At 45.1% G+C, this 16,708-nt stretch overlaps 1 protein-coding gene across 2 annotated transcripts in view; it reads left to right on the top strand.

Annotated features, from left to right (window-relative positions):
• MYL3 (myosin light chain 3) overlaps positions 1 to 16,708 on the top strand; it is a 36,578-nt gene that overhangs the window by 6,175 nt on the left and 13,695 nt on the right. For both annotated transcript variants that reach the window (XM_030010455.1, XM_030010456.1), the window contains exon 3: positions 15,868 to 15,895. In XM_030010455.1, the coding sequence (XP_029866315.1) occupies positions 15,868 to 15,895 (28 nt within the window). The remainder of the gene's footprint in view (positions 1 to 15,867; positions 15,896 to 16,708) is intronic.

The following is a 16,708-nucleotide window of genomic DNA, read 5'->3' as shown; positions in this document are numbered from 1 at the left end:
TCACATGAGCTCTGCTGAGCCCAAAGATTTTGGTTAGGGAAAAGCATTTTGGGCCCAATGACAAAGAAAGAAAGAAAGGAATTAAAAAAGTGGGATTCACGTGCGGTATTTCAGGCATCTACAAGTTAGATACTCAAGCCTGAGCTAGTCTCTTCAGGCTCCCAGTACAGCTGCTAAAGAGAAACAGGCACTTTCAGAAGTTCGTTCATTTCACCCAAAGATGAGCACCTAAGGTAGATCGAATAAAGCAGTGGTAGAGAAGAGGGACCACTGAAGTATAGGCACACTGGAGCCACGACCTGGATGCAGCGAAGACCCCTGGTAGCTCATTTTTATGCCCAACTAACGAGAACTGCAAGTACTCGGTGCTTACCAGTAGAGCCCTGCCAGAGCTGGGCTGTGCCTGGATGCAAACCAGTAAAACTATCTGGTTTGTATGGTGCTGTATAGATTTGGATTTCTACCAGTCTGGGGACTTTTCCACAGTACAGACATTGGCTGCTGAGTGTTAGCAGTTCTGCCCGAGGCCCTACTCTAAAAGAAATGATGGACCTACTCCAAAATCCTGGCTCTGGGCTGACCATGGAGGAGAACAGATCTGCAGGATCCTGAACCCAAGTGATCTCTACCACGTCTGAAAGAAAATCCTGCATCCTCCCGATCCATCAACGCCACGAATCCGGGGGGAATCCAAATTCAGCAGCCTGTGGTCCTTCCTCAGAAAAACCTGACCTGAGGATTTCAGGTCATGGTGGGCAGCAATTGCTTTGAGTGGGAGCTGGAAAAGGATCATCCTTCTGGAGGGATCCCCCTCCAAATTCATGACAGCTCAAGTCCGCAGCATAGCACTTTCCCTTTATAAATGGTGCTTTTTCGTACCCGGTCTCACACTCTCTGCGTAGCAGAGATAAGCGTAATTAACATGCCATTCTAAAGGCAGCTCTGCTCTTTTATTCTCTCCTTTATTTATCACACTCCATGTCACCCCATGGAAGCACAGGGCATTCCCAGCCAGGCTGGCCATTGCAGGGCAGCTTTTAATAGCGGAGAGAGCACCTTTGTCCCTCCTGTCCCTTCCTTCGGAGCAGATGGCCCCAGGCTGACATGGATTTGGCAGCTTGCTTGACAGAAATGAATCAGTGCCTGAAGGTGTAAAGGGATTTCAGCGCTAGGAAACAACCTGTAGCCTTGACCCAGTGAAATGTTTCATCAGAATAAGGGTGGGATGACTCAAGTCCCCGGGGCTGTAGCATCCCCAAAAGAGATAATCCCCAAGAGATACAGGCCAGGATGCAGAGCAACGAAGAAAGAGTAAGATGTTGAGCAAGCATGCATTAAAACACAGCAAAAGGGTTTCTTTGTGGTATATTCCACTCATTCTTAGGGCCAAAACCGAACAGCACTGGAAATTGAAGGAGCTTTCCAGATGAATTTTCTGGGCCAATAAAAGTCTGGCTATCTTTGTATATCGCTCTTGTTCACAGAGCTGGGTGACGTTTCTCGTAAAAATAGTTTTCGGGGAGACTTGAAAAGTGCAGTTTGGTGGTACCAGAATGTTTTTCAAATACACACAGATTTTGCAAAGGGTTTTCCAAAGAAATCTGAAAAGGATAAAGAAAATTACCAGTTTCAGGTTTTTTTAGTTGATTCCCTGTTTAGATTCTTTTTGATCTGAAGCAGCTATTAATTTTGGAGGGTTCTTTCCTTCTTATATAAAAAAATACCCAGAAATTTTTAATGGTTGAAATTACTTCAATTTGGGCAAAAGAGAACATTTTGACCTATCTGGAACAATTTTTCTGCCTCATTTCCAACTAAAACTGTCATCAAGTAAAACACAAAACCCAAACCTGTTTTCATTCTTAATCAAAATGACTTTTCCCCTGAAAATTTGGAAATTGCTCAGTGGCACCCTAAAATATGTAGTAGGATGATTAAAAAAAAAAAAAAAATTTTCTGGGCAGTTTCCTCTTCCAAGTCTCTGTTATGCAGCTGCCAAAAAATAACTTTTCTGCAATGTCTGATGTCTGTGGCACAGGGATGTGCAAAACCAAACCTGTAAACAGCTCAGCTTGGTCTGAGGGATGCGGAGAGGAAAACCTGTCAAGTTTCATATGTTCTTCTTTATTTGAAATAACTCAGAGTTGCAGCATTACTGAATCCTCAGGCCTTGAAAGTAAAATGTGTAGCTTTCTGAGTCTGTATCTGGATTGCTGAGAGGCAGGAACGCAGCATGATTTTCTGAACGTGGCTTTCCTTAGTCGCTTATGGAAAGGAGATGGTTTCTGTAGAAGGTCTTAAACACCATTAACTTTATTTCCCTAATACAGAAGACAAGGCTGTGGCATTGGGTAAACCTTGCCCAAGGGTAGCCCAGCTTTACTGACTCATTTGAAATCATCGAAAGTAAGATTTTCTGCAAGCATGTCTAGGGGATTTTTTCATCTCCCTCTACATTTCCTCTTGTACACCTGCATGTTTCACATCTTTTTCTGTCTCCCCTGATATTTATACACCCCTTGTCTCTGCAGTATTTCCCAGCCTGCTTTCACTTCTGCGCGAAGCACAGAAATTGTGCAAATTGTGCAAAGCAAAGAATTATGCAAAAGCAAAGAGTTGGTTTGAAAGCGTTTGCACTGCTCTCAGCAGGGTGATTTCAATGGCGTTATTATTTTCCCGGTTCATTTTCTCTTTTCAGTTGTTATCTCAGACAAACTAGGACACAAGAGGTTGTTTATTTCTGCTTTGTCACCAAATGAACTTTGCAGCTTTTTGAAAAGGGGGGGGGATGAAAGAATAACAAATAAGTCCTGTTTTGACAGTTTCTGGGGTTTTCAAGTGGCTCTGCAGCAGGTCCTGACCTAGAAAGCCCTTACAGCAATACATCCTGCCATGGTCTTCTGAGATCTCAGCCGACATGTTTGTCTGCTTCTCCAGCACGTGGTGTGGATGTAGCCTCTGTAGGCTTGTCTGCACGTCTGTAGTTGTGTGTAAGGTAGGTTTTCTTTGATTTATAGATGGGGAAGTAATCAACATATCTGTGCGGAGATCTCGTGCTATGGGTGTGTGTGCCCAAGGTGGGAAGCGAGTGAGAGCTGCCCAACCTGCAGCCTTACCGTCATCCCTTCAGCCGGTGCCTCCCAGCCTTGCCTTTTCCTTTTTCTCTCTCCAATCTGCCCCTTGATGAGCAGGGAGTTATTAAAAGCACACTCTGGATACGGAGCAGCTCTGTAATAAGGTCTGCATTTCTCACATAGCTGCTAAACCTCAATCAATATGGTTTTAATCGCCATTTGTGTAACGTGCAATAACTATTAAATTTAAATTAAATGCACAGCTCAGAGCATGCAGAAGGCCCTGGCCAAAGTGCTAACTTTTCCCAGGTTGCTGGAAAGCTGGACTGTAGAGACAGAGTATTTATTCCTCTCGTAAACCAGTTAAATCTTCACTTGGAGAAGGGGAAAAAATGTTGAGAGTAGCTATAGGAGGGATGGGGGCGGAGAAGAACAGTGGCTCTTAATAGAAACAGAAACTTTTCTGGGTTTCCCCTAACTTTTGCAAAGAGGTTAGTGTTCAGGCAGAGGTGACTGGGTGTACTTTTCCCCGGTGCCTGTGCTGACAGGATGGAAAAAGGCGTTAGTGGGTGTGGAGCAGAGCCACATAGGTTGTAAGCTGATGGGGACATGACTCAGATGATGATGTGCTGCCTTCCCTCCTGGTCCTGCGCCCCATCCCTTCCCTGGGGCAGGCTGGTTACCGAACTGTCACCAAGTCCTTGCCGTGCTGGCCAAGGGCAATGCATCTCCATATGAAATGCATTCTCAAGTGAAAGAGCCCTTCAGCTTCGCTGTGCAAGCCCCGACGGTGACCTTGGGAGCAGTCGCCTTGGGTAAAGACCTATCTCTGCACTTACGTGCTGCAGAAGCAAACTGGAGACAGTGATAATTATAGCTCTGAGAGGGGCTTTCATGAAGGGTTTTGATGTCTTAGAAGAGTGGGGCTGATATAAATACCTAAAAGCTGCTACGGAGCAGTTCCCCTTGGCAGCAGGAAAAGGCAGAGTGTATCTACAGTGATTTTCGGGCAGAGGCATGCAGCGGGTACCTGCTCTGGACTGGCCAGAAGCGGGGTAACCAATTCGCTTTGCACCAAGACGAGGAGCACGGGAAGAGCTCCTGCTGCCTTTCTATGCACATCCCTCCAGCCGATGAGACCTGCCCACCTCGCTGCACAGGCTCTGGGACTTTGAGTCCGAAATCATCCCAGCCTCTCCTGCAGCTGTAGTGGCTCTGAACAGTCTCACAGTATAGAGCTTTCTGGTGTTAGACTAGTAGTGAGCTTCTCCACCTCCACCTTCTTTCCTCCCCCAGCCCAGGGACTGATCTGTTTGCTTAGACTTTGTTGTAAGGTTCCCAAGTGACAAAAGGGTTGGTTAAAGCCCAGGTATTATTAAAACCAGCAACAACAAAGCAACATCAAAGCGTATTTCCTAACAATATTTCATATATATATGTACAAAATTATCATATGCTGGCCAGTGTAAAGAAGTGGAAAGAAATATGGGAAAGGAAATGGATGTAATGTTAGTAGAGGGGCAATGCCAATGTAATCCCCAGAATATTGTTTTTTTCTCTCCTAAGCAAATTTCCTTCTTGAGTTTAATTTCATGTCTCATTGTCTGCACACATCTTACATGGCATTGTTCCCTTCCCTGTCCTATCTGCAATCTGAAACCCAAAAAAGCAGACAGGCAGAGTGGGACTCACCTAAATTTAAACTGAAATCATCATGCTATGCTCAGAGTATGCGGTCGGCTTGCAGCCCAGCTCTCTTTGACGAGATAGCTGCTTCCCAGAATCCCAGCCATAGCCAGGGAACTGGGTGTTACTGACACTAATAACAGGGATCAGGACAGCTTTAGTGGCTTTTGCTCGTGAATGCTGTCCACGTCACAGACTAATTCCCAGCAGGGGGTTAATTATCACAGCCCCTGCCAATCACTCATTCATCCATGCTGATTTATCCCAGCTGAATACCTGCATCCTATTTTTCCAAAGATCTGTGCTCTAGATCCAAAAGATGCTAGCCCCTAGATTTAAAAGGATCAGTGCAGATTTAGACCGGTCCTTTATAAACCATCCTCTCTCACTTCTGGTTTCTCTGACTGCCTTGGGGGTTAATGACTGTGTATGGTTGTCAATGTGAGTGGTGCATACATTATATATATTAGGAAGAAATTGTTCGCTGTGAGGGTGGTGAGGCACTGGCACAGGTTGCCCAGAGAAGCTGTGGATGCCCCATCCCTGGCAGTGTTCAAGGCCAGGCTGGATGGGGCTTTGGGCAACCTGGTCTAGTGGAAAGTGTCCCTGCCCACAGCAGGGGGGTTGGAACTACATGATCCTTAAGGTCCCTTCTAACCCAAACCATTCTAGGATTCCATAATATACATATATATATATGTAGTAAGTGTGTGTGTATGTATATATAGTATGTGCATGTGTGCATAGACATGTATATAGGAAAGAAATGTGAGTGTGCATTTATGTATATTCATATGTGTATATGAATCAATACACACATATATAGAGACATATATATAGATGAGCAAACATTTACACCCGTGCATACCCCTGTAAAGTTTTTCTTTATCCAAATGCCCGGTGCATGTGTGAGCACACACCATACCCATGCGAGGTGCCTGGCTGGCCAACCTGGGGACCAGTGCCCCCCTGCCAGCCCTCCGATGGGTGCAGGATTGCCGAACCATGCAGCCCGTCCTGTCGGGATCGTGCTGGGAATGAAGGAAGGTGGCCCTCAGCCCGTGACCTGGCCGGAGCCTGCCCAGCCTCCAGCATGCAAAAACTGTTCTGCTCCAACAAAAATTACGCATCCAAAACCCAGAATAGAAACAGTGACAATCTATCGTTTGTGTTTTCTGGGAGGCAGTGGAACATCGCAGCCACTGGGCAGACGTGACTGAAAAATCTCCTGCAAGAAGTCTGCTGCTGTGAACAATCTTAGAAAAACAAACCGGTTTCTAACGCACCCAGCCTTAAAAAAACAGCAACGGGGAGCAAGGAAATGAAAAAAGGCATCACTGAGAAACCAGCTATGGTTAAGAGCAGCCTGACAATAACTGCTGAGTGCTTGGGGGGAAAAGAAAGAAAAAAAAAAGAAGAAAAAAAAAAAGAAGAAGAAGAAAAATAAAATGTTGGTAAGGAAAATAGCTCAAACTTTTCAGTGTTTGTGGTTAGTGCTGACTAGTAGGTAACAGTCACAGCCTGGCAGGGGTAAATATGTTGTCTCTCTTTAATTTAATGGTTGCAAAAAGAATTCCCCCCCCCAAAATGCACCCCTCTCAGTCCAGAAATGAAGAGTCATTGAATGCATGCTGCTTGGTGACAGCACTTTATAAACACGGCGACTGAATCTGCCTCCAACATCCTTGTGTATGATGGCAGGAGCTGGCTGTAATGAGGGCGAAAGAGTGTAGGGGACTGAGGCTGCGGGACATGCACAGACTTTGTGGGTCTCGGGAGAAACTTGTTTTTCTGTGTCACCTTGCAGGCTCCGCTGCAAAGCCTGGAGAAAACCGTCACGGGTCGGAGCACTTGTTAATATGATCAGGTTTTGGACATTGACACCATTGTAAGCGGACCAAAAACAACCCAAAACAAAACTCTGAAACGTCAGCTCCAATTGCAGTTATAGGAAACTTCAGATTTGGCTTCTTTCTACATAAATAAATAAACCTCTAAATCAAGCAAAGAACCCCAGCAGGCTGAACTGAAAAGAAAAACTCATGGTGGTGCAGGGAGAGGGAAAGGGTTTCTCCTTCTTTTTTTTTTCCATTGGAATTTGAGATTTTGATAAAAGGGCAGGATTTAAAATTTCCATCCTCTTGACCAGTCTCCCAGCTGGGGCTCAGCTTTTCGGACTTGAGCTCCCCAGTGGTGCTGGGGACGGGCAGGAACATCCAGTACGGCTGTGGTTACATAGCGAGATCAGAGCACGCTGTTTTTCTGCTCACAATGAATAACGTCCTGCTTCAGAAAATAATTTAAAAAAAACAAACCAAAAAAAACCCCAAACCCCAGAGTACCAAGTATGGCAGATACTACTTTGTGCTCGTGGATTTTCAACGGGGAAGTTTTGGCCCATTTGAAACTGGGGCTGGGTTATAGTGTGATTATTTTGGGAGCAGCATGTGCGCTGCGCCTGCCAGCTTCATGAAAGGAAAGCAGAGCTCTCCCCGTTGCCAGCATGTTATCACGGTGACTCTTTGGCAGCTTATTCCTGTTTTTTTTTCAAGACAGTTGCAGGACAAGGGGTGTGACATTTTAAAGGGGTCCAGCTACTGTTTGATTTTCCCGGAGCTGCAAGTGCACGAGGATGGACGGGATTTGCTGGGGGCTGGTGGTTGGCATCATCCCATCCCTGGGAGGGTTGGGGTGGTGATGGCTGCAATGCCGATGGTGGAGAAAAACAACACCTTTGGGACAGAGTTGGGAGAGTGTGATGTTTGCGTCGTGTTGCTCTGTGAACCCCACGGTATAGGGTTGTGTCTGCGTATGTCCGGGAAAACCTTAATATTTTCTACCCAGGACACTGAAGCTCTTTTGCATGCGTCGCTGGGCTGCAAAACACTGTCAGACTAGACCTTGGAGGAAGAAAAGCGTGGTAGATGGTTGTGGTGGCTGGTGCTGCTGGTGGATGGACTTTGCCAAGGTATTTTCTTTCTCGGGGCACCTCACTGTGTGCAAGCAAAAGCTTCAGCTTCCACATCAAAAAATGACTCCTTGGTTTCCAGGAGATTTTTGCTTTACAGCTGCCCTTCTGCTGCGTCTTGCCTGAGACCCATCAAGCTCATTTCACTTAGGCCAACTTAATGTCTCACGTGGTCTCATTCACTACTAGCATGACTGACACATCAATCAGCAGCCTAGAGGAGTTAGTTACACAACTGTGTCATCTGAGACCAAAATTAGTTTGGCAAAGGGTGGTTGTTTTTAGGCTTGGTGGGGGAATTAAAATATTAAAAGAAACCAGCTTGAATTTTCAGGAGGAGGTTTCAGCAACACACAAAAAACCCACAAAAATTCTTTTCTGGCAACTCAAAATGGATTTGTTCAGCCCCAAAAGAATTGTTTGGTAGGGCTGGGAGTGATCTAATGTGGGGGGGTGGGATTCTTTAAGTCAATTTTACATTAAATACGCCACTTCAATATAAAAATATTTGAATCTAAAATAAATAAATAAAAAAAAGATAAGAAAAAGCTGCCAGTATTTGCAAGAAAAAACATTTGATTTTGGAAATGAAAGAAAGGGAAAGGCTTTTATGTCAAAATTATAAGTGTAATAATAGTAATACCTCATATTTTTTCTTACTTTAAGCTGTTTACCAAATCAAATAGTAAAATATTTAGCTATTTTTAAATACAAAAGTGTTTCACTTTTCCTGGGCACTTTCCAACATATCATATCCACCAAACGTATTATCTGGTGACTAATTTTTCCTGTCCTGTTTCAGACCGTCCATTTTAAGATGATCATATTGCAAGGAGCACAAGTGCAATGCTGTCCCATAATTATATGTGGAATGGTGGAGTCCACCTGCCCCCATGCATGTGGGTTGAGAGATGGGCCTTTTTCCTTCTTAGCATCCAGTTACCAGGAGGTTTGAGGGCCTGAATCCCCCTGAAGTGTTGCATTGTGGTCCACAAGCTGTATCCTTGGGGTTCTTCTCCATCAAAGACCCAACCCATGAGCTAGTGTCTACTTCAAGCAGACACCACAGGCAAAGTCTGACCTCTCCTACACCCCAGGCTCCCCTCCAGGATTTAACAGAGGGTATTTTTTAGGTTTTATAATTTCTTCCATGGTTGCGAACATCTGAACAAACATCTGCTGATGGGGCTGGTGAAGGGGGGGAGTTGCAGAGAAGGCGGGAAGCCAGCCATCAATAAATGGTTGGAGAATCCAAACCCATGTTGCTACAGGGAGAACAGTCAGTCTACAAAGTGTTTTATATTTCTGGTGCTGGCCGTTGCCAGAAGCCGTCTCAGTTCTCCAAAGCGGCTGTGTCATTCTCCTGTCGAAGCTCTGGAATTTCCCTTTGCACTCCGGAAAGTTGTGGCAACACATTCCCCATCCAAGAAAGGGAGCTATCAATTTATAGCCTACTACCAGAGTTGGAAAAGCACAGTGATTGAAAAGCGCACTGCTCCTTAAACCCCAGAAGGTGTCTACGGGAAAGCAAGAAGCAAGGCGATGTGAAGCCCTGCCAGGGGACTGCCACCCAGCGCTCTGGCTCGGGCTGAAGATGCAGAGCATCAGCACCAAAAATGAGGCTGCTTTGAGTCACTGCGTGCTTGGACAAGCTTCCTGCAGAGTGCAAAGCTGAAGCTGTGCCCTCTAGACTTACCAGGCTGCGGTTCCTCACTCAGCGGGGATTCAGAGCACGGTACTACGGCTGAGGTATTGAGGTTCAGGATTATGTTGTATTTCTTTCCTTGGGGTAGGAACCTCATGGGTTCCCCAAATCTATTTCTCAATCTGGCTGCACCACTGATCTTGTGTCTCTCCACAGTCCTTCGCCACCCCATAACCTTTAGTGCTACCTCAGCTCTTCCCCTTCTCCAGCTCTGTCTCCACCTGGGAGCATCCCATGGAGTGACTCTGAGACCCAAACCAGTGCTTCCTAACCCCAAACCAGACACTGCTCTTTCACACAAGGCTTTTGCATCCACTTCTTGAGGGACCAGGTGAATCAAAAGTCATAATATGGCAGACCTCATCCAGGCTTATTCCAAAATAAAGTAGGGACCTGGAAGCCATAAAGTCTGCTGAAGTTATAGTAGGAGCAGTGGTGATATACTGCTGTAATTTTTCAGCTCTCAGGAAATGCAGATAAAAGAAAGATTCAAGGTGACCATCTTCTGGTGGAAAAGAGTGCAGGCTGAAGAAAAACGTGCTTGTGTATTTCCTTATGTAGCAGCATCCTCTGCATGACCTTGACAAAGACTTTGCCCCATTTTCCTGATCTTGAAATACGTATCTTTTTAATGAAAGTCTTCACCAGTTCAGCTGAAAATAATGGTTGATTTCTATGTTCACTTCACTTTCATTATCAGTATAGTTAGGTATTTTAAGAGGTCAGCAATTCAGTTCTCTATCTGACTCTCAAACAATATATTTTCTGCCATTCCAAAATGACCTGTCATTTCAGTCCAACCTGAAATAATTTTTCTCCTGAAAACACTGGGGACCAAACGTAAAACTGAAAACACAGAATATCAGTAGAGTTTTATGGTTGGGTTTCTACTCTGCAAAATGATCATTATATTTTATCTGTTCCCCGTGAAGACCAGGTGGAGCATCTTGTACTGTCCTGTGTCACAGCTCATATTCTAGTCGAGTGTCTGTATGTTGTACTGTGCCTTCCTTCCCATCAGACCATGAGCTGAGTAGACATAATGAAGAAAGTCCTTAGGGCAACCCTGGGAGCTAAATGTAGGCGTACCAAAAGAGTTTCAGAAGGCAGAGGAGATGAGAGATCAGGAGTAACTATCAAACAACAGTAAGGGATGGAGTTGTATGAGACTTGACCATGTGTCAAGGTTTACCCATGGGCAGCGGAGGAATTTATGTACATCGTAACTGCTCTGAGCAGAAAGTAATGGGAGAGGGGATGATGGGGATAATGTGTATTAATAAGTTTAAAAAGGTCTTAGTGGAAAAAACCACATGCTTGTGAAATACAAATGTAACCTCAACACAACGACACTGATCTTGATGGTCTTCTGGGCCTCTTTCCATCTGCTGCATTTCTGCCTCCTAAATTGGTCTCCCAAGAGCACAATAAAAAAAAAACAAACCCAACAACCCTTCTCCTTCTCCAAAAGTAGCCCTGCCATGGCTAAGTGAAAATCTTGCTGTTTGTATTAGGATTCCTCAGTGTACTATGAAACAAGAAGAACATTGTTTCTTTTCTGGAGGGGCTCCTTGCTTGCATTGTCTAAATGCTTTCCCCCAGATAACCTTCTGGCTGCTGGTTAGCGACAGTTTTATTAAGAGGACTTATTTCAGACTTAGTTATGTCTGACTTATCATGCACAGCGTTATGTGCTTGATTGAGATACTATAGGTTTATAAAAAAATTCCCTGAGATAGGAAGCTGTGAATGACGTTAACAGCGCCAAGGGGTGCGCGCATCCCTCCTGGTGTCTCTGGGACAAAACCAGCTTAATGCCATTGTTTAAGCAAAGCGGACAGTAGTATCAGGGCTACAGCTGATGCCACCAATGACCAGGTGACGACCCCCTGAAGCCAAGATTGCTAAAACAGCAGGGAAGCTGGCATAACACTTCCCATTTGTTATGGAAAGGATTTAATTCAGACATCTGGTGTCTTCAAAGAACATGCAGCACAGCCCACACATCAGGGCAGGGGGCAAGTGGAAAGAGATTAGCTGTCAGCAGCTCTGTCTCTCATATGGATTTGTACCAAATAACGCCACTGTGAGCCTTGGTGTTGTGGATGCTTGGCACTCATAGGAATGTCCCTGCTTTAAAACCTTGTCGGTTGCCAACAATGCCAGGGGAAACTCAATTCTTGTGAAGCGCCAGTGTATTTCAAACAAACAAACAAACAAACAAAACGCCATGGGAAATCATCCTAGTCTACTTCCAAGGAGCTGGAGAATGTAAAACCGTATCTGGGAAAGGAAATTCACATTAAGCCTGTGAACAGGTTTTGCAGCCTCCAGCTTTGGGCAATGCTCTGCTGACGGAGCTCAGTGAAGCGTGGGGTGATGCTGGGGTGCGGCGGTGTAAGTGTCTGGGGGCAGGAGCAGACCTGAGCATCAGAGATCCCACCGGGAGCTTTCACTCCCTCGGATGCTCGTTGCAGTAGAGCAGCAGAAGCAGAGCTGCCTCAGAGCATGGATATGGGTCACTGTTTGTGGCTGCGGTGCATTGGGACTCCTTTGCCCGCTGCTTGCCTTAGCCTGACCCCATTTTTACAGCCTGTCCTCTGGATCCCTCCTGCCTGGGTTCTCCGGGGCAGTGACTCTGCCGTCCTCATGGACACCTCCACCCTTGCTCTTGCTACAAGGAGGTGGCTTTGGTTTTGTGTCCTCCACACCGTTCTGAGGGAGAGGGGAGGGAAAACAAAACCCCAGCCGTCTTCAGTCTAAACATAACCCAGGGTTTGTTCCATCCATCTTCAATGATACCTTGTGGCCGGGTAAATGATGACTCGCCTTTCCCTACGACTCCACGGTGGTATGTGCTGAGAGGGGAGGAAAATAGCAGCAGCTGCCACCCACGCATCTCTGCAGCTTTCCTGAGAGGAAGCCGTGCCTGGGTGGTAGGTCTGGTCAAATCGTCTGCCACCGCTTTGCCAGCTGTCACACACGGTCCTCCAGCTCTGGGTGGTGTTTTTATAGGGGCCATGATTAGAGGTGAGGCACGCTCAGCCCTTCAGCTCAACCCTTCCCTTTGATCCGGCCGTGGGAATTTGCAGTCATCCCTTTTCGCTCTGGCGCGGTTTCTCCTGGCCTGCAGTCTGCCAAAGGGCTAGCTCACGCTTTCTGGGTGGGACTCACCAGATCAGAAAAGGACATCCACATCTGTGCTAGTCACCTGCACGCTTTTTATTGTCATTGTAGAACTGATTGATCCACTCAGTGAAAAGGAGAGCATAACTCATCTTCTCCTCAAGTATAGACCTAAACCCAGTCAAATTACACCCTAGAAGTTCCTGTTCCCTTCTGCTCATATAAAGCGAATGTGGGGTCACTGACACATCCAGATGTCTACATCTAAGTGTAGCTGAGATGAATTCTTCTCCAAGAGCCATCCCTCATAGTTATTTAAATATGAGTTGCCAGCAGCTCTGGCCTTACTTCACCCACACTGGCTATTGATGCCTGAATAAACTCAATACGTGATTACCTTCAGTCAAATTCTCAAAGCTTGATATAATTAGACACACTGGGCATAAGGCCGCTGCTGACAATACACCTCTATAAACGTGTTCCCCAATTGGTATTTATTTCAAATTAAATTAAGGTATGTGGATTTGGGATAGGACCCAATCTAGATGATTATAATCTTCATGACAAAGATGAGCTTTGGACCCCTCCATGTATTAGAAAATGGAAGAGCGTTGTTATTTTTTTAGGGGCTCCTTACTTGCATTCTTTAAATGCTTCCTTCTAGACAGCCTCCTGGTTGCCACTTAGGCAACTATTTTATTAATTGGACTTCATTCAAGGTAAATCATGACTGAGAATTGCCAACAAAGTGGTAATCCCCTGAATGAGTTAGTTAAGATAAGGTTGAACAGGGCAGACACAAAAATAGTGGCCTGATTTTCAACAATTGCAGGATTAGTGTTGAGTCCTGCCTTCCAAGTTCACCAGATGTTTTCTGGTTCTTCCTTCTCCTAAGCCAGAAATGCCATACTTGGAAACACTATGGCAAGGAGTGATAGGCAGGGCACTGGTAGGAAATATGTATAGGTGAAGGGTTGGGCCAAAGGAATGAGGCTGCTTCAGTGCTTAAATGAGGTACCTAATTGAATAATATGGTATTTTGGCATTTTCTAGCAAGGCAGACTAAGCCAGTAAATTCACCTGCACCAAATACACTGTCTTCAGGACTGCCAAGCCCCAGCTATTCCAGAAATTGATGCAGAATACCCTGCAAGAGGGGTCTGGGCATCACCTTCTCTCAGGGACGTTCTCAGCCACAAATAATGATAGACAATTAGAGCTGCCTGGAAGAAGATCCCAATCAACACAGTGTTACTCATTGGGCAATGACATTCTATCAAGCTTAACAGAGTTCTGTGAAGAGGGGATGGGATGAGTCCTTTAACTTTCTGCTGGAGAGTGAAATCCTCTTTCAATGACCTTGTTTTCCAGTCTAAAAAAATGGAAACTCTAATAGTAATGACTATTATTGCAAAATCCTCTAACACATGCACAAACAACTTTCAGTTAGAAGATGGTACTTTCTTGGGAGGTTGGTGATGGAAAGGTCCAAAATTGCCAGGGAATAGCTACATTGGCAAAAGAGGGACTCTAGAATGAATTTTTGCAGGGTACTGTGGAGCCACATGGCATGACCGAGATATACTGCTAATATGTGCCAGGAGCTGGACTACAATGAAACACCTGAAAGCATGAGTAGAATGAGTTTTGAATTGTCTGTATCTGCCCTGTAGGCTCTCATTGTGTCCTATGAATGCTAGGGCTCCTTGTGCTGCTTGGGGTATCTGGAGACAGAAAAGCGTCTGGGAGCTGTCCACCAAGCCCTGGGTGGAAGAAGGAGGTTGGTGTTGTCATGCTGTGCCATATCACAGACATCCTGGCTGGAGAGCTGAGGAATTACAACAGCTCCACCCTTTAATAGCATGAAAATCCCAACTAGATGATGAAGAGATGTGTCATGTTGTATTTCTCCTTGAAACAATGAAACAAGGAGTTTGTGTTTGAGGCTCTCACTATGCCTTTGCTCCACTTGGCTACTTTGCTACCACGGAAAAAAATATGATATTAAGCAATGAGAGGTGGTCAGCTTCATAAGGAAAATTTGATGCAAAATGTGTGAGGTTGTGCATATATTGGGGGGTAACGGGTCGTATATGTCCACAGGACTGTTAGGTCTGTCCCAACTACATGTTTTGCATGTGTGCATTTGAATGTTTATGCATATCAAAATATGGTTTCTCTTTATTTATGTATTCACCATTAGGGCAATCTGCCAGTCTTCCTGCACTTCAGAAATGCCCCTATCAGCAGAGATGCCCATCCTGTTGGTTTTTCCTAAGAGGCAGGTGTAAATTCTGCTGTAAATTCACATTGCTGACGTGTGCCTGCTCATGCAGAAGCTTGGACCTCACATTCTGACATTGTGTTTCCTTCTTTTGCATTTGAGCTCAGCAGCAGCCTGTGGGCATCTTGGAGCATTTTTGGAATCCTGCAAGAGGGCAATGCCGTGGAGAAGTAGGGAGTGGGACAACCCTAAAACTTAGGCAACAGGAGGAAATATGAAGTGATGAAAAAACAAGAGACAGATGGCTCTTAGAGCAAGGTCCGGAGAGCTGTCCAATATGGTCCAGCCATGGTTATTAGAGGATGCTTTAGGAAAAGGTACAAGAACTGGGCAAAACTCTCCCAAAACACTCTCCTAAACCTCAAGCAGAGACTTCCTAAGCTAAGTATTTCTGTACATTTGGTAACGTACAGAAATTGATTTCTTTTCTAGGAATTGGTCCTGTCACCCTTTACACACATGTAGACTGTGAGCATCCACAGTGTCCCATGACCAGCTTTTCACAATGCAGCTGTAAGAGCAAAGAACCATTTCCTTCACATTCCTTTGAGCCTGATTCACACCAGCTTCACTTGATACCCCCTAGTTCTTCTGCTGGAAAAGACTATGGATAGTAGATCCCCATCTGTCTGCAGATAAAACCCTTTCAGTGAAGTAGTCTGGGATTTACCATGGTGCTACCGTAATCATCTCTAGAAAGGACATCATCCTCCCTCTGGGGAGTCACTGGGGATAGGGAAAAAAGACTACAGCAGGAACACAGGAGCAGCAGAAGAATGGACAAAGGGCATCTGCAGCCACGTGGGAGGGGCAGAGGATCCTAAAGGTGGGACTGGTTGATAAAGGAAGGCAGAGGAGGAAAGAAGAAGAATCTACAAGCTCTATAAAATTATTTTCTTGGATTTATGAGTCAGTCTCCTTCATGGACCTCACAAGCAGGCAGAACACAGAGACTAACACAGTGCTGCTCTTATTTGCTTCAGTTTTCTGTTTTTATCTGGCTTTTATTCTTTGTCTTTTCCAGGTTGAATTCACCCCCGATCAGATCGAAGGTGAGGAAGACATGTTTCTTTTCTGCGCATAGTAAATGCTGTCACTGGGAGGTGCTGGCAAGTGCTGGGGTGAAGACGGGTGTGGTATTGACACTCCCTTGAGAAGGCTGTGCTTTAATTCATGGCTTTGCTCCTGCTCCATCCCTCCTCCAAATCCTCTGTTGAGTTGGTCAAGAGAAAAGGGGGAAGGTCAGGCACTATGCATGGTTAGGTACTTATTTCATTAAAGAAAACATCAGGTTCTCTGCCAATGAGGCAAAACCAAAAAAATACCCCCCCCCCTTCCCCCCCTTCCAAATCCTCAGTCCAAATATATATTCTTTCTTTAAGAAAACCCAGTAACAAAATATCAATCCTTCGAAGAGAAAGTCTCCCAACTCTGCTTTTGAGAACTTTTCCCTGTATTCACTCAGAATTTAATGTGTTACAGTTTTGTGACAGCTCTCCAGAAACCAGCAAATAACGACAGCAAAGGCAATTTTTTTCTTTCAAAGCAAAACATCAGCATCAGTTTCTGAAACCCTTGTCCCAGCCCAAGAAACTGATACTGAAACCTCATGCATGAAGTCCTGGGAACACCATCACTGCAGCTGTCCCCTTTTTCCTCTTCTACCAGCCTGCTTTTTACTTAAAGGGATAATTGATAGATGGAGTCAAACATCTGGCAGAATTTTGCTTTGGTCTTTAAACACTTGGCAGAACTTGGTACAGCCTGTGAAAGATGGTATCAGAAAATGGGTTAATTAGATGAAAAAAAAAAAATCACGGACTATCCAGTCAGGCTGATTCAGAGAGGATTGATACGGAAAGAAG

Source organism: Aquila chrysaetos, chromosome 3, assembly GCF_900496995.4.
Source record: "Aquila chrysaetos chrysaetos chromosome 3, bAquChr1.4, whole genome shotgun sequence".
NCBI lineage: Eukaryota > Metazoa > Chordata > Aves > Accipitriformes > Accipitridae > Aquila > Aquila chrysaetos.
The sequence above is the reverse complement of the archived record's forward strand: the minus strand, read 5'-3'. Positions and strand labels throughout refer to the sequence as shown.